Below are 27,289 nucleotides of genomic sequence, written 5' to 3'. Positions count from 1 at the left end.
ATATTGAATTCAGAAACCTGTTTGATGGGCATGAATTATTTGGGATGTACAAACCTTGTTCATCTTGTTCATGTTAGAGCACCCCTGCAGCTTGGATACAAGATTAGTAAGTGCATCAGAAAATATGTGGTTCTTTGTTAAGAAGTCAAAAGTACAGGCCTGTAGATATGACAACACTGAGGCCTTGTTTAGGGCAGCACCGTGGTTTGTAGTTTGAACCTTCAACCTTCAACCTTTCTGTGTGGAGTTTGCATGTTCTCCCTGTGCTTGCATGGGTTTTCTCCGGGTACTCTGGCTTCCTCCCACAGTCCAAAAACAATCAGGTTAGGTTAATTAGTAACTCCAAATTGCGAGTGTGAATGGTTGTCTGTCTTTATGTGCTAGCACTGTGACTGGCTGGCAACCAGTTCAGGGTGTACCCTGTGTTGGGCCCACCAGAAATTTCAAAACCACTGTTTTGCATTCCCGAACTTTGTGTCTGGACCCTCTGAGGGTAAATGGTAAATGATCTATATTTGTATAGCGCCTCTCTAGTCATTTCGACTGCTTTTACATCACATCTTCATTCACCCATTCACACATCATTCATTCAGGAGGACTCTAAGTTGGAGGAGACTATTTTTCAAAGCGGACACAGGAACAAGTTGGGGTTCAGTGTCTTGCCCAAGGACACTTCGACATGCTGACTCATGGGAGCAGGGGATCAAACCACCAATCATCCGATTGAGGGACCTTCTCTCCCTCTTGGTCAGTTTTGGTTACATTTGGCAAATATTTATACAATTACAAGATTAATTGATTTGTCAATGAAAGGTAAACTGTAATGCCAACTGCTACGTAAGATAAAAATATTGGAATGTGGAGGATGCAGAGGAGTCTTACAAGCTAAGGATTATATATATGTAAATATATGTAAAGATGACAGTGATGGTGCACAGTGGAGATTAGAAATACAAATGGATCAGGCAGGGAAGTATTATAAGAAACCCAAGACACAATTTCTATTTATTAAAGACTTGTATATGTGCAAGTTAGGCACAGAATCAGTAAAACTGCAGTGATTGTAGCAGACAGACGTGTTTGCACTAGATCGTGGCTGCAGCATCATGAGAAGTGTGTGTTCTGTAACGGTGAGGATGTAACATGGATATGAAGACACAACAAAGCAAGCGATGTTTCCTCTGTTATTGTGAGTGCTGGCTGTTAAGCACCGCTCCTGCTCTGCATATTATTCTCTTCATCAGGAGCTGTTTAGTATGCTGCGGGTGTAAATGGGAGATTGGCGGGGCACTGGGTGGCAGAGTGGGCCACTCTGTCATTAATGTGCCCATCGCTGTTATCATACGCCTAATGACATCGCTCTCAGATGGCATGCTGGGAGCTCGACCACAGGGAGCCCGGCTCAAACTTCTGCAGGCGATGACGCCTCCCATCATCAATTCTACATGTCTCTCCACCAAAATCTGAAGCCTTCAGATAATGTCTTTCACGGTTCAGCAGTCTTACAGGGCTTCCCTCCTGCCTGGCCTTGAAATGGGCAAATTAATAGTTCCTTTGAAACAAATTGGAATTACACCCCTCGATGCCTTAATGTCAGAATGTGAGCGCGCTGACGTCCCGGGTCTGACTGCTGATGGAATGCAAAGATCTGAAAGAAACACACTGGAGGGAAGGGCAGTGTGAGGGGGTGTAAAGATATGCAGCCCCCCCCCCCCCCCCCCCCCCCACACACACACACACACACACACATATTCCTCCCTCCCTGCTCAGCATGGACCTGTACAGTACTGTGTGGTCTGTGTGAATGGAAGGTTGGAAGTATTTAATCCTCAACATTAAGAGGGAAGCCCTTCGGCCCTGTGAAGCTCTGTGAGACTGAATAATCTCATGACGTATTATCCAGCACTGTCTGACTTCATGTCATCTTTTACAAACACCAACTCTTTCAAATGACACCTGACTCTTCCTCTGCATCCTGTACCATGTTTTTATACTGTACTTATATTGGGCATATATGACGCTCCTGCTTAGCTGAGTTTAGTTAATATTATTCAGCATTTTGTTTCAGTTTTTTTTTTTTGTTAAATAAATGTGCCACTCTAAATGTATGAAATATCGCTGCATTCAATTCTTTAAAAAGGCACATATTTCATGCAGAGGTTACATGAATGAAATGACTGAAAGAGAGTGTTGCATTAGCCACGTTTTGGGTTGAAAAGAAAATCTAAGATACCCAGAATATACATACAACTCTAAAGGGGAACTCCAGTCATTTAGTTCTGCATTTCCATTACATAAATATGCTGCTTTCAAAGGCAGAGCTGTAGTAAATAACCAGATCTTCAAGTCAAAACAGCGGAGTGCACCTTAATTTGTCAGACCAATGAACATCTGACCCATAATCAATTCACCTCCATGTAGAGGTTTCAGTTTATATTCAGTTTTGATGAAACTGCACTTATCTTGGCTGCGCTGACCTTTGAAGCAATGGAGAGCCGGAGAGTTTCATCACAGAATGAGACATCATACTGGCTGTGTTGCACATTCTGATCTCTTGAATAAAATGTGTTTGGCACAGTAGCAAGCTGTCTCACTGACAGGGGGCAGCCTGTTGTAGCTGACTAGCAAGTAGTCACTAGTGAGCAGGATTAATAGAACATACAGTGATTAAAGGTACTAGTTGTTTGAGCTGGTGGGGTCTTGGTCTTGTGAAATGCACCTTTACTTCTGTCTTCAGAGCTTGATGTGACTGAGGTTCACAAGTAATCACTTCAGCAAAACCCTTTTCTACTTCTTCAGCTCAGCTCCACACTGTGAGCAGAGCTTATTTACTGCTGTAACACAGAGTCTTTATGGACTTCAGTTTAATTAGATCAAATAATAAGAATACTGATGAATTTCATGAACTATCCACTGATGCTGTTGTGTCACTACAGTCGATCAGACACCAAACAGGGAACAGAATCATTCTGACGGAGAGATTTCAAACATTTCATATCAGAGATGCAAATGGTTTTTGCAGTTGTGATTTATTGGCACTTTAAGGGATAATTCCAGATTGACTGAGTCTGACAGTGCTTTGGCCTGACAGTAGTCTCTCATCAAAGCTAACGATCTCTTCGCTCTCGGATCAGTGCCAAATGTTATCATCACATCAACTTAGTATCAAATTACATTTGATGCGAAGCGCTTTGGTGGCAACATGGTTACAATATGTGCTGCATGGTCACTACTGTCACCAGTGGTGACCTGTGTTGCAGGTGGTGCTGCTCTTTCTCTTTCCCCAATTCCTGTCTGCTTCTTCGCTCTATTGTCCAATAAAGGCAAAATTATTGTAATTGGTTTTTTTTTAAGGTTTCTGATTTGTGATAATTAGACTATGAACTCTTGCTGCCTCTGTGGCTTCAATTAATTTTCAGTGGCTCAACTTTGTGACAAGTGAGCGATGCTTCCCAGGGAGCTCAGAGACCCAGTTTGGACCACAGACTTCTGGCAGGTCATAGAACCATCTGACCAAGAAAAAGAACCCAGAACTAATTCTACTTTACAAAGCATGTCAATACAATCACACATTTCCTAAACATGGAAGAATTTTATTACAAATCCAATGACAATATAGATTGGCGAGTAGCACTTAAAGATACCGTAAAGCAAAAATAAAAAAGTATTTTTTCCAACACAAAAACAAAACTCAATACTTCACGTACGTGTAGATAAGGAAGTGAGAAAATAAGTAGATATATAAAATGGGGGAAGTAAGAGGATATGCGTGAGATATAAAAATAAAATCCTGCGGTCAAACGTCAAAGTGAAATGCATTCGAAGATGGTGAAAAGCACTTCACTACTGACGCTGGAGTGAGTGTGAGTGCGCTCGGCAGGGAGGAACAAGTGCTCTGTGGGCCGGAGAGAGAAGCTCACACCCACTCTGCCAGCTCTGTATTGTAAACAGGACAGTGAGGATATACTCTGTGTGGACGCGCTCTCGGATGATCATTAGTGTATGAAAATAGATTACACGGAAAGTGTCCTCAATACATCAGGTGGCTGGGCGTTAACAATCAGACACACCTCTGCTGTGTAAGAAGCCCAGCGGTGTGTGTGTGTGTGTGTGTGTGTGTGTGTGTGGCTGGATGCTTTGATGTGCTCTGTGTTATGAGGATGTCTGTCCGTCTGTCTAGCCCTGTCCATAAAAAGTACAAACTCTCCCCTTCAGTGTAATGAGCTAAAGCACACCTGTGGTTGCTAAACTACGTGGAGTGACAGCTAACTGCTGGCTGCTTTGGGAGGCTCGTACAAAGTTAAGTGTTGTGCTATAGTCTGAACAGAAACGCTAAGACCGGAGGTGAAGCCACAGAGCAGTGGTGTGTTCGTGTCCTCTCGTTCGGGTTCAGTTCGGAATCTCCTGCTCGGCTGTTTCCTCTTTAACAGGGTCATCTTCCTCCAGCTGCTCCTCCTCTTCCTCCTGCAAACACACAACACAGTGTACACGTCACATTTTTTGACCTTAACCACAATCTGCCTGAAGATTTTCGGTTAAATAAAGGTCTGTTAACTCCCTGTCTATCTATTGCTGAATGACTTAACACTATAGTGACTGAGCCGCTGATAAAAGCCCCAGTATTCTTTGGTATGATGAGCTTTGTGCCATTTCCTGTGAAAAATCACAAGCACCCAGCAGTGGTTGAGCTGCCAGAGAGAGTCGGCAGAGAAAATGGTTACTATGGCCAAGCAGGCAAAGAAAAGATCAGTGACTACAGATGATGAAACTTCAAATACTGCAGATCCAAAGAAAAGGAAACAAATTTGCTCTTCAAATGAAGACAAACGGTTCAAACTGACAGCATGGATCTCTGTTAGCACTTACCACATGTGACACAAATACTGTAGAAAGTGAGCATTCTGACATTTTGGCAAATAATGTGGAAAAACATTATTCAATTAACGTCGAACAGTTTTGCTGAATTGTCCAATTTCAACGCTCTTGTCTTGGAGTAGGGTCAGGATAACATTTGAAGCCCGGGTTCACTGCTCAGTGCCATCTGTGTCAGAAACAGCAGCTGGACAGTTTGAATCCATGTCAAACTCTGACAGGCTCATGTACCCGTCAATCAGACCAACGGAACCTTTGAGCGTTAAAAAGAAGAACAAGACGCGCCTTAAACAGGCCAAGGTGTCTTCAATAGAATGGAATATAATTAGAACAACCTTTTTTAGCCACAAGAAAATGATCTGGCATTCCACAAAACAAGTCCTGTGAGTCTTGAGTCTTCACTTCAGTTACACAAAGAACAAAACAGGTTGTTTTTTTTTAATGAATTCATTTCTTTTTCTTGACAAAAAAGCTCCCATGTGTCACGGAAAGAAATGGACTCACAGAGTCAGCAGGACTCGCTGTGGGCCAGCCAAGGGGCCAGCTGATTTAGCAAAGCAGACAGAATGAAAGTGACAGTGGTGAGAGTTGCAGTGGTGATTAAACGACTCTGACAGATACAATTATCCCCCCTCCAGAGGTTAATGAACATATCTACACACTAGAATGTGTGATCACCAGGTTAGAATTTGAAGCCCACAACACCCCATGAATTCCTGCAGCTAGCTGAGACAAGACATTAGGTTAGTTCTAATTCTCTGTCAATCACACATGCCTTCATTCCCATATGGATCCTTTGTGTACTCACATGTGTACACACATACAGATATTATTTATTAAATATAAATCATCACTTCAACTTATCCTGGCACAATCTGGTCCATGCCTACATAAAAACCCATTTTGTTGATTGTTGCCACTCCCCAGGGAAGCAGTTATAACACTGCAGCGTGTCCCCAATGTGCTTGGTAAATACAAAATGAGTCTTTGAAAAGACAAGCTTCAGATTTTAGCAACAGATTGTGATGGGGAATTTCACTGGCAGACTCTTTTAACATTGGACTTCTAGGCATTGGACTTCTTTTTTAACTTTCTCAGACTAAACATCGGAACTAAAGATTCTTTACATGATAATTATATCTGGAAATTGTTATTCAGGCTGTTCACTTACAGCCGTGCTAGTGGCTCTACGAAGCTGTGGCACTCTGAGCTAAATGCTAACATCAGCATACTAACAGGCCAACAGGCTGATTTTAGCAGGTAGAATATTGCATCTTAGCGTGCCAATAGTGCCGTGTGTCTGCTTGCACCATTATGGGTTGTGCTCTAGCCCCTTTGTCCTCTCTTTGTGTTAAATGGTAGATAGTCTGTATTTGTAAAGCTCCTTTCTAGTTATTTCAACTACTCAAAGCGCTTTACATCACATCCTCATTCACACATTCACTCATCATTCATACAGGAGGAATGTAAGGTGGAGGAGACTGTTCTTTCACACATTCACACACTGAAACTGCTTCAGGAGCAAGTTGGGGTTCAGTGTCTTGCCCAAGGACACTTCGACATGTTGACCCATAGGAGCTGGGGATCGAACCCCCGACCTTCTGATTGAGGGACGGAGCCACAGCCGCCCCCAACTGGCATTTGGTCTAAATAGTATCTGACAAACTCGTGCCAATTTTATGACAATAGAATTCATCCTGAGGGGGACATAAATATGTGTACCAAATGAAATCGCAATACATCCAATAGTTGTTGAGACATTTCACTCTCAACAACTTGCGATCACCAAAATTAGCAGGATTCATCCTCTGGGGACTTTGAAAGTCTGAAAAAATTCAGACAATGAAACTTTTAAAGATACAACTGAAGAGTGTTTAAAGGAGCAACAGAAGTCCAAGGATTTACCAACATGCTTAGTTAGTCACATGGCACACGAATTTGACCTTTGGTGTCGGTGAGATTCCTGACCACGCTGGTGGTCATTATGACAAGTCATAGGAACACTACCCACCCATGATGCTCACAGAAAGCAGCGTGAGGTTTGAGTAACTGTGAGAAGTGTTTAAAGTTGACTGCAGGGGGGGCTGCAGCCCCCACAGCCATCCGTTTCCCGTGCTAATGAGCTGTGATGAACTGACTGTGGAGGACACTCTTTGGAACTTCACCAGTCTTTCAACACTGGACAGTCTTTAATGGTGAAAGAAAGATTCCTGACAATAAGTCACTGTGAAAAGCCTTCAGTCAAAATCCATCATGTAAACCACGATTTAATCATGCAGACTGAAATCTAAAGTGTCAGATGACCTGGGATGAAGATTAGCTGGACTGGATATTAATGTAAATAAATCAGAGTGGAGGATGTGCGGGCTATTTGCAGCAGTTGTTAAGGCATGTGTAGAAACAGTAAATTAAGGTTAGGGTTAATGCAAGGGACAGCCCATATATCTCTTCACCAACAGGAACCTTGTCGGTGCCTCTGCAGCAGTCTTGATATGCAGTCTCCCCTGGAGAAAAATGTGCTACTTTTTCCTGAACTGGATACTTTCTGGTGCTGGTCCATGGGGCTGATATAAATCTAGCTGTGGGGTGACACCTCATGAACTCCACCGTCGTATACATTCGTACCATCCACCAAATCTCCCTGACAAGCCTGCCAATTTTCCAATTACCTGTGGCGCCATCCGTTATCGGAGGGCCAGTCAGCTCTTAAATGGGAAACAAGAGGGGAGGAGGGGCCAGCGCATGCTAACTATCTCATAAAGCCGGAGATGTGCCTCCCATGCCTCCTCCTCCATTGATTTAGTGGGTGTCCCTGGGGAAAGGGGTGACACCAGTCCTCCTGGCCTCGCAGGGCCTTCACAGGATTTCTCATGTGCTCTTTATCCTCCCCACTCTAACCCCTCAGCCACCCATCACTCCTGTCTCTACCTGGGGGGAAAGCAGACGGGTGTCTGCACTCCACAGCTTCGCTGTTGCTGGTATTATCCTGCTGTCTGTCTGCCTGCAGAGCATCCTCCGCTCAGTCCGCTCGGTCGGAGGGCAGCAGCGGGGAGAGACAAGGCCCAATCTTCATCTGTTTTCATGTTTCTTTGAATTGCAGTGAAAAGCCGCGCTAGAAGTGACACTACAAATGAAAATTGCTTTCCGTTAGGGCCACTCCTCATTTATCTGCCTTATAGTCAGGCTTATGGAGTGAGTCTACAGAAATTGCCTGTGCAACGTGCAATTGAAAGTGTCAGAGAGATGGAGAAGACGAGCTGTTATTCATATATGAAATGCACATATCACCTGGGGAGCATCGGATGAGTTGTTTGTGGAGGGGTGTAATATAGAACACATAATGCATCAAACAGTGCAGAGAAGTCAGTCATTATAATTTTGCAAAGCAGCTCCTTCGTGTTTCATAGCGTTACTGAGCTCTGCTGGAAGATCTGTGCCGCAATTAAAAGATGATGTAAACCTTTTTGAGAATGGGGCCAACATCTAAAGCCACCTTCTCTGACTTCTTGAGGGCATCACAACGAGCTGTCGACACGCCATTGTGATATTGTGACTCTTAGTGTCTATGTTTGTGTACATTTTGCTCTCCTAATTTTTTCCTCCTTCCCACTCTTCCTACTGGCTTTTCGAAGCTGAACGGGTCGCTGAAATGTCAGCCTCGAGGAGCCTCTTAAATTTGCTCCCAAAATGATCGTTTTCACTGCAGCAACAACGTACGTACATGTAAAACAAGACCACTAATAGTGTGTCAGAGATACAACTAAGAATATTATGTGAATGTCAAGTATTACACACAGCTATACTATAGTTATACTATTGAATAAACAAATTAATTAATATTATATATTAAATCTCAGACATAACAATTATACACAAAGAGCTTTTTACTCAAATGGCCTTCACTGCTAGGACATGGCTCAAGCCTCATACTGAGAAATGAATGCTTCATCTCAGTAGAACTCTGCTCGATAAGTGACTTTTGGTAATAGTCTATATTCCATGCAAATTTAAATGATGCATTTTGTGTTTTATTGTTACTTTTTTATTTTCCATATTGTCTTACATTAAATAATAATAACGTGAATAATAATAATAATGGTAATAACGCTAATAATAATAATAATAATAATAATAATAATAATAATAATAATAATAATAATAATCAGAATCAATCAATGGAGGATGACAAATTCAAGATCCTGTTTTCAGATAATAACATACAGCCATAACTATTACTCGAACCTAATATTATCTGTTTTTATAGATGCGTGTTATTCATGCTGTATTAAAATTTGTAGCACATTTTAAAGCACGGCTAGAGCCACTGATCCAGAGAGAGAGGAAAGAGGGGAAGCGGCGCTGTTCTGCCCCCCCCCCCCCTGTTCTCCTACTGAGGACTGCAGAGGTTGCAGTATGGAGCTGTGTTTTGCATCAGTGGCCCCTGCTAGAGACGTTTGCTTTGTGGAGAGCAGATAGGCAGACGCTCCCCCCTCGACGAGCCTGCAGGAGCTGATGGGCTTTGGCATTGTGGGATATTTCCATCAATTCCCTCTGGGGAGACGAGGACAGGGAAAAAAAAAAAAAAAAGGGCGGGTTTGTTTTCCCCCGCTCCCTTTCCATAGGCTGGCAGGCCCTCTGGCACTAACATATACATATATGATAATGAAATGCCACATTTTTCATTTGAGTCGAGGCTGGCATTTTAAAGGGCAGGAGCTGAGTGTCTCTGTCATGTGATAGAAGGAGAGAGCAGGAGCGCTCACACTGAGCCCTAGGTGGCAACAAAGACCGGGCGAGCTCCAGCACTGCTCAGCCTCACATCTCTGCTGCTTGCATCATTAATTGCACCCCCCTTGAAAGCACGCACACACACACACACACACATGCACGCACGCACGCATGCACACACAAACAGCTAGAGGGCCCCAACCACAGTAAACTTGAATTCAATTCACACTGTAAAGGAATCATAATGTACAACACAGAATGTACTTCAATAAGCTTTGCCTTCTGTTATCAAGCCTACACAGTCCTCAAAAGAATTAGCAGTTAATTAGTGTGACTGATTTCCTTATCGTGTTTTCTGCTTTCACTGTATTTATTTATGAGTGTGTCTTACACAGCACATTGTGTGTCTGCAGAAGAGGCTACGCTCCGTAGTGTCCTCTCACCTTTGATGGATTCACTACCCCTCGCAGTCAGATAAATGTTCAGCTGCACAGATAACAGCACAGTTATGCGTTGCAATGCTACAAACATTAGGGGGGGCACCACCATCAAGCTTTCAGGTATGGTAACATTCATGTAAACAATAGGGTTATAACTTCAACTCCGTTTAAAATAATCAGATGAGATGTACATTGAAACCATCATGTTGCACACTTTAAATTAAATCCTGGTTTATAAGAAAATGTGTGTAATTAATTACATATTAATTATATAATAAAGTTTGAAGCTTAAATCATTGCTAGATCATAAGCTTGTCGACCCCCACACTCGAGCAGTTACATAGAGGATGGTTCATTCATGGTCTGGAGAACAGAAGTTTAACAAAACTATTCTTAACTCAAGGTCCATTTCTTGGACTCTTATGGACTTATGGACTCAGTTGCCATGGAGACAACTCCATGTCAAAATCTGGAATTCCAAAATGACACAAATAAATAAAAAAAAATAAGAATACTAAAAGCAAATACATGAAACAAAAAATAAAATAAAATACATAAATTAATGTAATAATTCATTATAACACAACTCTTATTATGAAAGCGTATTTTTATAGTAAAAGAGTTGTAGTTCATTATTTTATTTTTCAGTTATTTCATTGCATCTTTGACAACTACAATACACTTTAATTTGCTCATTGACTGAGATAAAGACGCTTGGCACTCTGTAAGAATACTAATCGAGTGCATCCTCTCTCTTTCTTCAAAGAAGCATTAAGACGTTAATAACATTTACTAAAGACAATACCACATTTGGTGTGTGTGTGTGTGTGTGAGTGGCTCTATGTGTACATGCCACCTTGTTGCCATTCAAGAGATGACAGAATTGCAGTGGGTCATAAACAGCGGCTTCATTAGGCTGTTCAGGCAGTGCGTTACGCGCTACATTTAACCACCTCTGCCCCCAGTGCCTCTCCTGCACCGCTGCTCCTCAGCACCCACAAACCAGTCACCAGAGAGCACAATTAAATTTCATGACTGCGCATATTTGCAATTCCCATTTCATTTATTGCAAAGGGCATTCTTTAATGTCCAATTTTTTTCCCTAGGAAACATATTTCCATTTTAGTGAGGCATGACTGATGCTGAGGTGAAGTTACCAGGCAACATCTAATTCAATCAGAGGTAAAATTCACAAGCAGGTTTTTTCTTTCTATCGCCTTGTCAGACAACTAAAGACGCCTCCGGGAGGAGGATATACAGTTGTGAAAGGAGAGCTGCTTTCTCTATGTTTCCAATTTGAAGCATTTAGAATAAAACAGAGAATCATAATAGGTCTGAGTGCTTGGGCACTGGAAGAAAACTGGTTGTGTATCTCTGCTTTATTTCTGAACAAGGCTGGAAACACACAACATATCAAAGACAAAATGCAAAAAACGTCTTAAAATGTCTGAAAACAAAGAGGAGGAAACGTCTGTCTAAATGGTGAATGTGTTTTACACGACTCCTTGAATTCTACAAAGAATATTTCATGCAGGTTCCCTAAAAACGTTCAGTTTACAAGGACACAAAGGCTAACGACAAAGTCATGAACAGCCTACTTAAATCACTGTTTCCCCCACTGTTTCCCCTACCTGGGGCCAGAAGTGGTGCACCATCACAGTTTTGCCACACCTACTATAAAGTTATAAATCACAACAACAATCATTTTTGCCAGTTTAGCTGCTGACCGTCTTGTTTGGCTGTTGTCTGTTTCATGTGCCCTCAGCAAGCCAGTGTCTGTCCTTGACCAAAGATTATTTGTGAGAGAAAATAAATTGGTTTCCCTGAAATGAATGCGTTTAAAGGCTTTACCAACACAAGACTTGTGTAATGAACTGCGTCTATGAACTTATAGATGCAGTACTTCAGCTGAAGTTCAAACATAGACACAAAGTTAAACTGAGTCAAAAGAGGCCAATAAGTGATTATGTGTAGTAATCTATGTAGGGGGGGCCAAGAATATATCCAAGTGCCCCACCTGTATGTTCAACTGTAGGGGGTTGACGTGTTTATTATGTACATTCATTGTAGAAACCGGTTGTCTCTATCTGTGCCATTAGAATAGAGCATGATTCCTGCCCACAAAGCAAGAGACAGGAACTGGTGGGAATGTTATCTTAACGAAGCCTAGGAGTGCTGCTGCTCAGTGTCTGCTACACTGTTTATGGCCATGAAATACAGCATGGAGGGGGGTGGGGGGTCCGAAAAGTGGTCTCATGTACACTCTTCGCTAAGATCGTTATTAGAAGGAGCCAAGTCCAGAGAAATGGACTATTGGGGCCACTGGGGACCCCCACAGCAATCACACACTCTTGTTTACTCCACAAATTGGCCCCTGAGAGGGGCATGGGCGTCTGTAGCGCCTAGTTAAAGTGATTGAGGTGACTCCCAGCCATTGATTTTCTCTTCGTCTTCGGTGTCCCGCCTGGCCACCCTTGACCATGTCCTGTGCTCCCTGCAGACTATAGTGTAGCTAGCTGCCCGTGCTTAGCTGCCACTGCCTGCCTTTAAATCACATTAAACTGTGGTTAAACTTTTGCCATGACTAAAAGACAACCATCATTGATGAGGTTATCATGCTTTAAGCACCTACGCTTGAGTAAAAGCCTCGACTGTTGGGCTTATTGATTGTGCAGTTCCTAAAAGATTAAACGTGAATACAGATAAGAGAGCGTAGAGAGCAATGCATTCAAATCACACTCATGGATTTATCTTCATTCCACAAATGCACCAATGATACTGATTAGACCAATCAGACTGCTAATGAAAAATGCCTCATTGAGAAAATAAAAACAGGCTAAAGGTTAGATTTTTCCACTAAGATAGACACCCACTGGATGAGGAGTTGGTAAAAAATGCATTCCCTCTGCCTCACTCTGAATACCAGAACATCTGATGAGTAATGACACCTATTTTTCTTTCAATTTACTCAATATAGTAAAGTCAGCCAAGTGTGACACTTCATTAAGTTAATTAAGCTAACTTAATTACAGTCTTTCACAGGTCAAGCGATGAAGCTTCTGATTGATGGCACAGCCAGTAAAGGTAATCTTCCTTTGAATGGGGAATGACATCAAAACAAACACTGCCGCTACAAACTATCAAAAATTACATCTACTTAACATACATTTGCCTTGTGTCGTGAAAAAAGGCAAACACTATCCTTAATACACATAACTGTCTTATATACATAAACAGAGCCGAACACTGTGCGGTTATCATGGAACTTCAAATCGAAACTTCGCTGAGTAGGAGTAGGCCTATGGCTCTGGAGGAAGTGAAGAAAATGAAACTTTTACGCACCCTAATTTCAACAGTTGCAATCCTTTTGATGACAACAAGTCTAAGTGCAGCTTAAGTAGTGCATCCCACACAAGTTCACAGTTGAGTACTTTAAACACTGCCTGAGCAACTTTAAGAGCTTTGGCATTTCAAACCTTTTATCCAAATCTTCTGGTCTGATTCACTGTGGAGCCCAGCATGCCAAGCAGCGCTGCAAGGGTGTAAATAAAGCCTTAAACAAGCGCCCCTTGGCACGGTAACAGACTTGAATTAAAGGCCATCCGTATATTACGGCAAGACTGTCACTTTATTACTGAAATCGATTCAGTGAGGGCCTGGGGTGACAGCGGGAGGGATGTGGCCTTGGTCAGAGCGAGGTTTATCTAAGCTGAGCAGGCCGAAAGAAACACAGCATCTATAATGAACTCAAGCCTGTCTAATAAAGCCTTTTATTGCCCCTTTGCACAACAGAAACATGTCTGAAATGGCACCAACACTCAGCTCCTGCATCTTCCTGCAAAACTGTAAACCACTGCATACCAGCAGCTCCTCCGTAATAACCTCTGCTCTACAGACACCTCAACAATACAAGCAAATAAATGTTATTAATGAGGACCTCAAAGACAATCCAGGCCAATAGGAGAAACACAGACGTGTATTTGTTGTTTCTTTGGCAAGAACATTATGTATTTGTATTATATTATTTTACGGTATTGTAAATGCGGTTTGCTTATTTGCTATCCTCCAATCCTTCCAAAGTAGACCAAAAGCTTGAAATGTGACAGAAACATTTCTTGCAATGTACATACATCTGTACATACGTCTGCAGTATGTCATGTGCTAATAGCCTGGTTCTAGACCTCTGAATCAGTGCCCAACCTCTGATTTTTCCAGGGAATCAAACAGACCTGGTGTCGGGCTCATTGATGGGTGTTTCCCCTGGTTGGACAAACAATCAACAAATGATGGCTTTGTGTAGCTGCAATGGGAATGTCATCTTTCTAGCCACTGAGTAACATCCGGCAAAAATAGTGACAGAGGAAACTGCTACAAAAATGTGGACAAGCTTGGATGAGCTGTTCAGTCAATCTGCATATTATTTGATCAGGGCAGAAATCACTACATTTACCACAGCGTCTGTGTCGCCTGAAAATGATGTTAAGGCAGATACAACAGTTCTTGCTTGATTGCTGAGGAAAAAACTAAAGATATTAACTTCCATGCTCGCCAAAATTAGTATGAATTAATGAAATAAAACGTCAAGTCAGTTTGATCATCTCCTGAATGCCAGATACTTTTTTTTAACATTGCCACCAAGACAAAGATTACAACTGAGAGGCTGACAAATTTCAAACAGCTCTCAAACTGTTTTTCTGACACCAACATCTGGTGATCATTACGTCATATTCCAAAAATGTGATAAATAAATGGCCACACAGTCTGCACCAACAACCATAATTCTTGCATAACTTTTTAAAGTATGTTTCAAATATTCTGCTAACTACCAAACAGGCAGAAATGCAGAACCAAAAACTTCATCTTCATGGCAAAGGCACAACAAAATAAAACTTAATATAAATGGAGACTTTCTGTTCGAAAGACGAAAGAAGAATCCGATGTTTCTATTTAGTTTGTTATAAATATAACAAACTAAATGAGGAAACAGTCCAGAGAAACGTAAATGTTAAAACATGACAGACTATAACTATGTTCCTCCAACCCTTTACCAAGTAAAGATACTGGGTTACAGGATAATGATTGATTTTGTCTGTAAATATGACAGTGGTTGAAGATTTTCAATACTATACTAACATTTCAGTATTGATTCTAAAACAATAGGCCTACTATTGTCAGTGCCTCTGTTTTATGAACACTGTTTTTTACAGACCAGGACAGAAGCCGCCCACACTGAGCCTGGGTCTGTTCGAGGTTTCTTCCCGTTAAAGGGGAGTCCTTCCTGCCACTGTTGCTCAATATAATATCTGATGCTGCTCATGTGGGAATTCTTGAACCCTTAATGTTGAATTCCTGAATCGTTGGGTCTCTCTCTAATTAAAGAGTTTGGTCTAGACCTGCTCTTTATGGAAAGCGCCTTGAGATAATGCTGTTGTGAATTGGCGCTATATAAATAAAGATTGATTGATTGATATTAAACCTATTTATTAAATTATGATTGATCAGACCTCTCAATGCATGCAGTGTCTAGTGTTGTCTTAGCACAAGCAGACAAACACAAACTAAATATCTGGTCAAAGAATAATCAAACAAAAGCGCCTTTGGTGCTACCTTTAGACACTTGACAGTTTTTGATACTCAACACTACAATAGAAATGACTTTTAGTCAGTTGTCAAAGAGTATTGCAGTTCAACACCCTTATTACATACGGCCGTGTTGTTTTTTGGGGAGTAATGAAATGCGTATTACCTTTTAAGGCGAATAGAACAGAGTATCTTAATGTGACTAAAAATGACCAAGTGTAAAAACTGACACCACCATAGATCTTTCAATTAATTTAAAATGATTTAAGAAAAAATACAAAACAAATTTTACACTCACATTCAAATATTATCATGTGTCTGTAATGTGTCAGCCTCTTTTTTTTTTTTAGCCATGGTCGTGGCTCTAGCGATAGCAATATTGATGAGTTGGACCGCCATGGGGAAAGTATGCTGTTCGTATTTGAAATGGCTGTAGTGCTGTCTGTGTGTGCCCCCCCCCCCCTTTCTATACACCTGCAGTGAGGGGTGGAGTGAATCGCACCTGTGTTCTCTCAGTAATCAGGGCCTGGAGTGTAAAGACCTGGGGAGGACTACAGACCCAGCCAGTGGATCATTTGGCAGCATGTGTGCTGCCTCATTAGAACACACTCAAGTGGTTGTGCAGTGGGGTCGGTGACTTGACTCTCTTTTTCACAGAAAACTAGATTTCTGTTTTGCGGTCTTTTGACTTAAGCAACTGATTTTTGAGTTGCTAATTCCTGATTTGACCAGATACTTCGGTTTCACATGATTTTTTTTACCCTCATCCCCTGGATCTGTTCGGGGATGAAACAAGGTTCTACTTATCCCGAATAAACCTTTGGAATCCTGAGAGCGATACACAGGCTGACTTTCAAACAGGACATTTAGCCAAAACTGTGGTCAGCATTTCATACAGTAAGATACTCCCCGCTGCTTCCAGCATGCGTCTTCATTCAGATGTCGTACATCTTTCTCTTAGATAAGACCCGTGGCTGCAGGGAGCTTTGACAAATCACTTCCTGTACCATTCTTTGTACTGCCTGGCAGAGAAGCTGACCGCAACCTATCTCTGCCAGCAGCTGATCGCGACCATCAGGTAATATTCTGCACTTAATGTTGGCATTTAAGAAATATTCTACCCCCAAAGGCAAAACGTTGCATGGCTTGGCATTTAAAAGCAGATAATAAAACTTTCCTTAAATACAGCTCTCATCTCAGAGTGCTTTTTCGATGCCCTTAGTGGAGTCAATTATCTCCCCACACTTGCTATTACTGAGACACTCTGAGCACCTTGCGCCTTTAAAAGGTTTATACTCCATGCTTTCTCAAAAATGTCACATTCACAACTGCCTCTCAAAGTGTAGACCCCGCAATATTAGAAATGGCATACACGTGTTAGTTTCTTTCATCCATTTGTTGCTTAAACATGCCTCCTAAATGTGCCAAATGAACTCAAATCAAATTGTAAAAATGCTTCAGAATTGGAAACCTTGCGTCATTTACGAGCTCCATGAGCTCATTTCCAAAGTAGAAGATAAACAGATTGGTATAACCAACAGTTTGAACACGTGTACAGTTATTGAACCCAAGTGATCTTTGCTTTGTATTGGAGTGGAGAAAAACGTTCATATTAATTCAACACGTCCATGCAGCGAACATTATTCTCCTGTCACCAGTGAAATGTCACCCTGCTCTGGGGCAGTGAGAACAAAAGCCCACAGGTTTTTTCATTTGATGTTAACAAGCAGGAAGGAGAGAGAATGATGGGAGCAACTTCATAGGGAATGAGATACACAAGTATCAGTGATGGCAGAACGAGGGAGATGACACGGAGTGGAGGGGGTGAACACTCACTATTTGTCTACGGCTAAAGGTCTGCAGATTAAAAGTATGTGTGGCTAAAGTCTATACTTTGAGTCAGCGACTGTTAGAAGGTTTTTCTAATGTAACATGATGCTGTAGGAACTTGTGTCATACATGGTATATATGTTACTCTCAAGTCAGCATTCTACTCTCCCGACTCCGCTTTGTCTGGACAACTGGTTGTTCTAAGGAAAGATCAAGTCCATCTTGGGGCATGCTCTCATGTATCTGAAACCAGATATAACTTGTAGAATCCTATATATGTGGTCGCTTTACTCTGTATTCTTTAGTCTCATCTATGCCTGTGATGTTGGACTCCGAGCTCGTACACCTACATAAACGTCTTGAATGAATCTCGGAATCCTCTCTTCATTGCTACAAACCACAGAAAAGCATCCCTACAGCGCATAAAGGGGGGAAATACAGTCTAGAACGGAGATTTGACAGAGAATTGAAATCTACAGTGAATATTGTACTTTGGTACAGTATTGGGTGCTGCATCAAACAACCTCAGGTTACATTTTCCCCTGCAACCTCTTGTGATTGTGAGAATTAGGTCCTGCAATCAGACCTAGTTTTTAGCTTGCTACCCCTTCAGTTAGTCATGATAGCCTTAAGTTTAGAGACGCAGCACTCCTGTTGAGCACTACTCTAAAACTACTGCTCTCTTTTCCTCTAATTTAAAAATCTGCGCATGGAACTTTGAGGGATAATTTTTCTGTACGGTATAATGAAGCTAGAAATTGCTGTGGTACTGAAGTCACTAAGTCAGTGAGTGAACCCTACTGAGCATGACCAACATTTCTCAACACTGAAAACTGTCGATGTCACAGTTGCAAGATGAGTAACAATAATATTGAACACAGACTGCAATCAGTCTACGCTAACGATGCTGTCGTTAACTTACTCTAAAAAACAGAAACACATTGTTGAACTAATCAATTGTATGGGCTTTTACTGAAGTGATTGGGAAACACTCAGAGACTCGTGCTACTGTGAGCACAACTAAGATCACAACAATACTTTCATCCAATACTTTCATCTATCAGGTCAAAAAATGCACCATGGCCCACATTTTGGTCCATTATAAAGTATCTAAAGCTTCCAGACTGAATATACTATTTCCGAGACGATGCACCTTTTCTAGGTTTATTCTCACAACATCTCAGGTCACATCTTGTAGAAAGGATTGAAGGCATTTGGTCAGATTTCCATGAAACTTCTTGTTTCCATTGTTGGTCACCATGAACAGATGATGACCCTAATGTCAAGTGTGACCCTCCTTACACATGACCAGTATAAAAATCAATAATATGGAAGTTGGCATGACATTACAGTGTAGACTTTGATTGTGATTATTGTAAATTTTATGGAAAGAATGGGACAATCCTGGTTAAATAGTGGTGCCATAGTGTGTAACATGTCTGTAATTCAACAAAGTGACTACAGTAACATACAGTACAGTAGCTATAGCAGCAGTTAACACTTTTCATGTTGATTGAAGACATATGCAGACTGTCTGTTGCTATTTTTTATTGATGTAGAATAGAACAGATGTATTTCTTTATAGAGGGAGCCAGCGCCAGCGATAAGCCTGCATTTCATTCAAGGGGAAATGAAACCCAAATCCTGTTGTTGCACGATCTCTAAACAATTTTCAAATAGCAACTCAGAACAAGAGTTATGTATGTAGCTGAGGTTCAATGGATTCTGGAAGACCACCAGGGGGTTGACTTTTTTATGTTTTTTTTTATTTTATTTTTTAATGTTTGGGTATTTCTTAGACTGGAGGGAAGATGATGTTACCGTGTACACTGGGGGCATAAAGAACAATGTCTGGTCAATGTTATTGGTTTCTGTCTTGCCAACAGAATAACTTGACCTCAGAAAAAATGCTGTTCTAGGGAACATTATAATAAAGTGAATATAATTTGGCAACCGAATAAAGTAAATTCCAATCATCAAAAACTAAGACTAAGGATATAAATCCATCACGACGCTTAAAAATTCAGGGTTTGTTTTTCCTTAAGAGAACTATGCTCAGGTTCATTCGAAGGTAGAGTGGAATCCTAATGGACTGGAACTAACCCTGAATCCCTTCATGAAAAAGACAGATGTTCACCTCTGATACGGAAGCATCCTGCCTGGATTTTCAACATTCACATGGTCTTCATTTGTATGAAAACTAAAGGTCAATTATGCCAAGTTACCTAAAATTAGAGTAAATTAATGTGGCCACATTAATTTACTCAAATTTTATATTTCACTAAATGTTTGGCTTTGTGTGTATATGCACTGATCAAAGTAAAAACATACTTATGGTGCATTTCAAAACAAATTTGATTCTTATAGATTTTTATATGGGGACCACTTAACATAAAAAGACAGCTTTAACCTCTTGGCTGTCTTCATAATTGGATGTTCGTTCCTGTGATTCAGCATTTTCACTATGGCTTTTATAATTGACTTCCTCTGTGTCAGCATCAATCAGTCCCCTTTCACATAGATAGAGCCTAGCAGGGCAGACTACTAGTTTCTAGAGAAATGGAAATGGGGATACATTTATCAATTAGGTCAAGAGGCAGCCAAATATTACCGTTTATTGCAACGTAATTTCATAAAAACAAACGATTTTAGCTTTCACGAAAATGAAATCCTATCCTTAAGGATCTGTTTTTTAAGATGGACAGCTACTGCACTATGTTTGACTTCTTGATCAACTTTAATAGAATTTCAAGTCACTCAAACAGACAGTTATGTTTACATTCAGTGTTTTTCACCCAAACAAATTATGTGTATACCTGAAGCCTAACAAATATTTTACGTGCAGTTCCGTCCTCACAAAACATTTACTAAGTCATTTTGTGGAATTTTTTTCCTGCCTTTTGCTGGCAGATTGCTGTTTTTTTTATTTTAGCAAAGCAACACAAGCTGTTAATGAGTGGAAAGGCATGAAACCATCTGTAGAAACATGTATCACATCGTCTGTTTACTGTTGTGTGAAATGTGCATGCTTGTGCCCAAGCTAGTTAAGGACATGATACAAACAAAACAAGGGCCTGCTCATCAACACACTGCTCCACTGCACCATTAGTGGTCCGCAGGGTACTTTCAACAAGTACATGGTACTACATGGTAAAATCATATTTATTTATTTATTTATTCTAAGCTGTTTCAACATAAATTTGGCCTCTCTGTGAAAGTTTGGGAATTTTGTTTGTGTTGAAATTGAGCATGAAATTCCTTGAAATTGAAACCCTCAAATTTGCTCAATCAGTACTGATTGACTAATGTAGTGTATTTGGTGACCATTAGTGAGTCAATCTGTTTGTCCCTTGCCCATATTCAAAATTTAGAGAATCTACCATGAAGTTAACTTTGTATTCCACTCATAAAGTGGAACCCAGCTAACCTTACTTGCTAGCAATGATTGTCTTAGCAATGATTCCGACTGGACATTACTTTTGTGCATGCTTTTTCAAAACATGTTGAGTTGTTGCCAAGCTGCTCAGCTCAGCTGCTCCTACATGACAAAAAGCAAAGTATCTAACTAGCATTAGCTGTCTCTCTTTCATGAGTCTAGTTTTGGTAATGGCAAAAAACCAGGCTGTCAATAAACATTCATTCTCCTGCAATCTGTAATGTCTTAATCAGGTTCTGTCATTCAGACTGTGTTTATGAGCAACTGAGAGGGAAAACCCTTTCTTCATGCCAGTCTCTAAGTTGTAATTTAGGGTCAAGGTATTGCGCCTGCTACAGTATTTCCTTTTGGGGGAAAATAACTAGTAGTGCACCAATCAAAAGCCGACATTGTCAGTTGGTACAAAAATCTCTACCGATGTAGGGAGCTCTACCACTGCAGAAAATTAACAGAATATTATTATTGCCTTTTTGGTAAGCACAAGGTTGACCAAGTAAGTACATAAGTCAAAGCAAACATCCCAGTATATACATTCTGACTACATAACAAAATGCTCTCATTATGAGAGATGTCAAAACAGACCAGCCCTACCCCAACTGAACCCCTTCCCCTCTCCATCGCTTTCAGCACACACATCCAGCACACACTCACCTTAGAGGAGGATGTGTCACACTCCTGGCAGATCCAGCCATATCCTGTCTGCTTAGGGGATTTCTTCAGTGGGGGGTCCAGACACCCGAAGTGATAGCAGAGCCGACACTCGTCACATCTGAAGCACAGACGGGAAGGGCATGTGTTACTCCTCACATAAATAAAGCCGCCGTCTTTCTCTAATATGAGGTCAGCTCAGGAGCTATGATGGATGATGACTAGGCACCTAGTTGTCAGTCATGAGACTTTGCTAATGCATTCAAAAGTCCCTCTAATCACTCCACTGCCTTGACCTTATACAGCCATTGACTGTCCAATGGTTCATATCAGCAGCTAGATAAATACAGGCCTTGTTAGTGTCAGATAAATGCCTGTGGGCCTCCTAAAGCTGGACAGACCGTGTCCTCTAGTGAGGTAACCATGGTCAGACAACTAAGACGACATGCACTGAAAAACTTATAAAATATGCCCTCATAAGATGACGACCCTGCTTATACCCAAAAGTTGCACTGTTTCAAGTTGTGTTATTTGTACTGACGCAAGTCCTGACAGGCAAGTCCAGATGCCTAATCTTTTCTCATGGGTAAAAATGGGCATACTGAAACAATCAATAAGCAGGTTTAGCAACTGTTGAAAGTCTAGTTTAAAGCAGATATGAGCATGGCACTGAGTTACCAATCACAGGCTGGATCAACCGTGCCTGCTGCCAGTCATACAAGTGATCTTTATGTAGGTTTCTGTTTATTCACAGCGCAACCAATCAGCAGCCAGACATTCCGTTCTCTTCAGTCTCACGTCTGTTGTAAAATTATTATTATTATAGAGTTATGACCCCAAAAGCAAATATTGAAGGAACAGTTTAATATTTTTGGAAACATGCTTATATTGTACTCATAGAATGGGAGAAGATCAATATCAGTCAAGAATCAAGGACGTGGACGAGGACGTGTACGAGGACAAGAATGAGGTTGGCCTAGCTTAGCATAAAGACTGGAAACGCCAATCCTATCCTATCCATACCTACCAACACCACTCACTGATCAACAAGTTATCAATGTGAAAAGAACTATTTGTGGTTTTAGCGGGAGTTGTGCGGTGGAACTATTTCTTGATAAACAACAGTTCTGATCATAGTTCAGTTTTAGTTTTGGTCTCTGTACAGGCATGGTTTCAAACTTTCAGTGAAAGTTTGGAAAATTCACTGTGACAATCAGACTGAGTCTAGCAAGCTGAACACAGCCACTGCACCCAAAATAATTTCATTATAGACCAACATAATGGACAAAATGAAAATTTTACTTCATGCGCTAGTTGAAATATCAGAGGATCACCAAAGCGATTACTGTTCAATTCTGAGAAGAAAGGGAATGTAAAATCAAATTTCATGGCAATCCATCCAAAAATTGTTGAAGTGGTGGATCAACAAACACTGCCATTCATAAAAAGATTTCAACAATAGTTTGTTCAAAAACTGTATTACTGAAAACTGGGTATTTATTACGATGGAAGGAGGCTTCAGATAACCAGATTAATAAGAATTTCAAACCACTAAACAGTAGCATCAAGTAAATCTACTTTTGGGAAGTGCTATTCTTTTCACTGTGTCATGGAGGGTTTCTTTGCACTCCATACCCACTTTTAAATCCCATCTGGACTTTTTTGTGAGGTGATTTTAACATCAACTGTGCCAGTCAGTTACATTAATCTTGTCTTGAGTGTGCATTTGGGTCATTTTTCACCCCCACCCGAGTAGTAATTACAGCCACAATTACCTGCTGTTTTCCTGTGAACCTGCAGGTCCTCTTGCAATCAGAGTGATGTCCTTGTATTTTAAAGTAGATCTGAGGTTTTTTTTGAATGTGGGAAAGGCTGCATGTCCTTCTACTTCCTTCTACTTCTTTTTTTTTTATTTTTTAACCAGCTCAGTGTGAAATTTGACTTTTGTACTTTGAGTGAGTCAAAAATATTTTTGCTCATCTGACAGACAAAAACATTTAGTGATGATCCCTTGTGAATGTGGCTTTAGATTGATATTTCATTCATACAGGCCCTTCACCTGTAGTGTCTTTGTGGTACACTGCTCATTTGCAGTGTCACAGGCCTTACATCTCTCTGATCCCTGCCGATACACGTGTCATTATTGTCTTGTTGTGTTTCTCTCCCTGCCTTCAACCCCCCTGTGCTGTCCTTCTTTCCCCAGTAATGGAGATGAATAAAGAGGGTTAAGGTTGACCTCCCTGGCTGTTATCTGTTATCAGATTTTCATTGGAGAACGTGAATCTCCTTCATTGATTAGGGCATAATTGGCTCTAATTGTGGAGTGAGTGTGTGTGTGTGTGTGTGTGTGTGTGTGTGTGTGTGTGTATGTGTTTACCAGGCAGGGGGAGCTTGCTGAAGGGCAGTCAGCCACATAAATGATTAAAAGAAAAGTCTTTGTGCTACAGCCACAGGTCAATCTCTTCTGGCTCAGATACACTCATACTTTTAATGTATTTTACTGTGTCATTGCAGTATTGTAAGTAAGTAAATAAAGTTGATTTAGTATAGCACTTTTCACAGATTTGGTGGGGATTCAAATCCTGGGATCTCATTGGAAGAACCCAGCAGTGTGGCCATGACGTCACTAAGAACACATAACCAGCGCAGGACGAAACCACACTGCCTCTCCATTTCGACACAAGTTGCTACAGGAGGTGTTCGCTGATTAGATGTCAGTCCCCTTAAAACCTAGGTAACGGCCTCCCCAACACTTGCTGGCCTACTCATGTACACCTACACACGGCTAGCGGCACAGTATACTCAGTGGTGTTCTGCACCACCTGGTGTACCAGACTGGTAAATTCCATTCTCCAATGTGCTCTCATTTTCATTGTTCAACTTTCGCGGGCTCATCCGCTATTTTGAACTCTCGCGTGATGTATCCACTTACATGAATACGTCACCATCCTGCCTTCTCCTCTTCACCCCTCCCTCCCAGCTTTCCACCTCTCTCTGACACGCACGCACGCACAGTTGCTATGACTGAATTCATGGTTTGGTTATTAGCCCCTGATTCCAGGGTGGTGCTCAGATATAATTCATTTCTATTCATTATTATACTGATATTAATAAGTGCCTTGATCTTGTTAATAATCACTTCATTCTGTTGCTAATAATCAAACCTGCTCCTGCCATTGCCCAACAGAATTGGTGCCCTGTCTGAGGCTATTTAATGCCAGCTTTATTGCAATATTTATGTATAGTAATAAAATGTACCAATTTCAAATTATTAATTAAAAAAATACATTTTCAGAAAAAAAATGTGTTGTCAAGCATACCTTCAGCTGTGTTTTTTTGATTTTGTATGTACTAATGTACAATGTACTAATGGTTAGTAGTATTATTATTTGGATTACAATATTAGCACGTTGTTGGTTTAAGGCCTGTTAACTCACTAACACAATTATTACTCATCGGAGGCGCACATCATAACAGAGTGGGGTGTAGGAGAGAAATTTGCATTTTTGACTGGTAAGCCACCTCTTACCTGTGCATTCACAGCAGCAATCTAACTCTAATCGCATCCAAATAGTTAGAGCCACTGTGCATTCCCTTACTTTAGGAGAAAAATGAGCAACCCTTGTGAGCCACGAGTTGAGGCTCCCCCGTGAGTCAGACGACCCAGCCCTGCTGGATGTGGTTGTTGGTCTCCTTAATCTCTCCTTAGCAGATAGAGAGCGTCTTGTCAGGATCTCAGGCTAGTGCAGCAAACTGTTCATCCAACATTGAACCACAATCGGGGCAGACCACACGAACAGCAGGTATTCCTATTCACCTCGTTATCCTTAAAAGACAGGATATCCTAGGCTCACAGGTGTTCTTCCAGCCCATACCCCGTTTGTAGGAACTTGACAGTGTGCGTCATGTCCCTGCTTAAGTTGAATAACTGCTCAATCATTTACTGGTCCAAAATTGTACACACGTCCCAATTCAGTTGACAGCGCAGTCTGTTAGGACTGCTGGTTGACAGCTCTTTTCATTATTTTGAACTGACAGTGCCTGTATAGGAGAGCTGCCCCCATCCCTGGCCAGAGACAACAACCTGGATAATGTCCTTTTCATTTTTCCGACCAAAATGATCACCACTGCTCGCCACGAGACGCTTCACAATGAAGTGATGGAACCTTATCTTTTGAGTCAGAGATTGAGCAACAGCTTGCAAAAGCAGATGCTCTGACGACAGAGGACCAAAGAGATGCACTTAAGGAACTATTTCACTAAGGACTCTATTGTGGGTTCACCAACCTCCAAACCGTCTACGTTCCCACCGATCCACCAATGTTTGTACGGCAGTAAGAAAAAACCTGTTGGCTTCCTATGAGTCCATTCATGAAATCCTCAACAACTTGCCGCAGAAGCAAATTATCAGAGAATGCAACTCAACCTATAATTCACGAAGCTGGCCGGTGTTAAAACCAAATGGAAAATAGCAGTTCACCAGTGATTACCGCCTATTGAATGATGAACTCCCGCTTTCCCGCTGGCCCATGATCCACCTGGATCAAGAACTGGCAAATGTAAAAGGGGCCTGCTTCCTTTCAACTGTGGATGTGGCCAATGGTTTCTGGACCATGAGGGTCTTCTCCTTTGACAACCGCCAGTGCGTTGCTAATTTCAGCTGACCCGATCATTGGGCTGAGCCGCACTCCAGGTAAGAGGGGTCACATTCCCATGGTCAAACCTCCAGATTGACTGGATCGGTCCAGTCATTAAATCCTTATGCGGTAACAAGTACCACCTCACAGTCACATGCGCTTTCACCAAGTGGGTTGAATGTCTCCCAGCACCCAATGACACAGCAGTCACAACAACAGTTCTCCTGCTGAACTAAGTGTTCAGGTGCTGGGGGCTACCCCTCTCCATTGACAGCTCTCATTGGTACAGACAGAGGTACCCACTTCACATCAATCGTTATAACCACCATTTTTGACATCCTGGGAGTGGAAGTAAAATTCCATATCCCACACCATCCCCAGTCATCCAGTTGACAGTTGAAAGCACCAACCGTACCATTGTTAACATGCTCAAAAAGTATGTTAACAGCAATGGCAAGGATTGAGATGTGAAGCTTCCTTTGATGCTGATGGCCATCAGGTCCACACAGTACCACTCCACGGGAGTCATGCCCTTTGAAATGATGACTGGGAAGAAGATGACTCTTCTGCTGCACCTCTTGTATCATTCGGAGGACGTCAGTATTGCTGCCTATACGGCTAACCAATACGTGGTGGACTTGTGTGATCATCTCAAGGCCACATTTGTGTGGGCCCAGGAAAACTTCATCCAGATCCAAAGCCTACTATGACAGGAAAGTGTCTCCACGCGTACACCAATAAAACCATAAAGAAAGCTGCAAGCTCCAACTCAAGTGTCAGCATTCACTAACTCTTAACATCCATTACCCTTACATACAATAATTAAACTCTGGTTTGTTTTAGGATGAAACTCCAATGGATCCTTGGCATTGTCCTCAGCCTACGAGTCACCCTATGTGTTGAAGTGATCAAACCTGGCCCACCAATCGGTACTGGCCTACAAGGGATACCCAGACTCTTGATCACCCGTTGCGGCCTCTACACCCAGAAAATCTACGTATGCCTAGACCCCTGGGATTTGTACCGCAAACATATCTGCCTACCCCCACAATTAACTGAGGGAAGATCAGAGTCAAACGTGCTAAACAGACGCCTGTCCATATCCTTTGGCAGCTGCA

General features: G+C 41.5%; 1 protein-coding gene across 3 annotated transcripts in view; it reads right to left on the bottom strand.

The window, feature by feature from the left end:
* Window positions 1-3,639: 3,639 nt before the first annotated feature.
* phf14 (PHD finger protein 14) overlaps window positions 3,640-27,289 on the bottom strand; it is an 88,852-nt gene continuing 65,202 nt past the window's right edge. For all 3 annotated transcript variants that reach the window (XM_070845936.1, XM_070845938.1, XM_070845937.1), the window contains exons 17-18: window positions 21,538-21,655; window positions 3,640-4,464 (exon numbers count right to left, since the gene is read on the bottom strand). In XM_070845936.1, coding sequence (XP_070702037.1) covers window positions 4,390-4,464; window positions 21,538-21,655 — 193 coding nt within the window. In that variant the 3' untranslated portion in view covers window positions 3,640-4,389. The remainder of the gene's footprint in view (window positions 4,465-21,537; window positions 21,656-27,289) is intronic.

The sequence above is a fragment of the Pempheris klunzingeri genome, chromosome 16 (genome assembly GCF_042242105.1).
Source record: "Pempheris klunzingeri isolate RE-2024b chromosome 16, fPemKlu1.hap1, whole genome shotgun sequence".
NCBI lineage: Eukaryota > Metazoa > Chordata > Actinopteri > Acropomatiformes > Pempheridae > Pempheris > Pempheris klunzingeri.
Note: the sequence above shows the minus strand (reverse complement) of the source record. Positions and strands in the feature narration are given on the sequence as shown.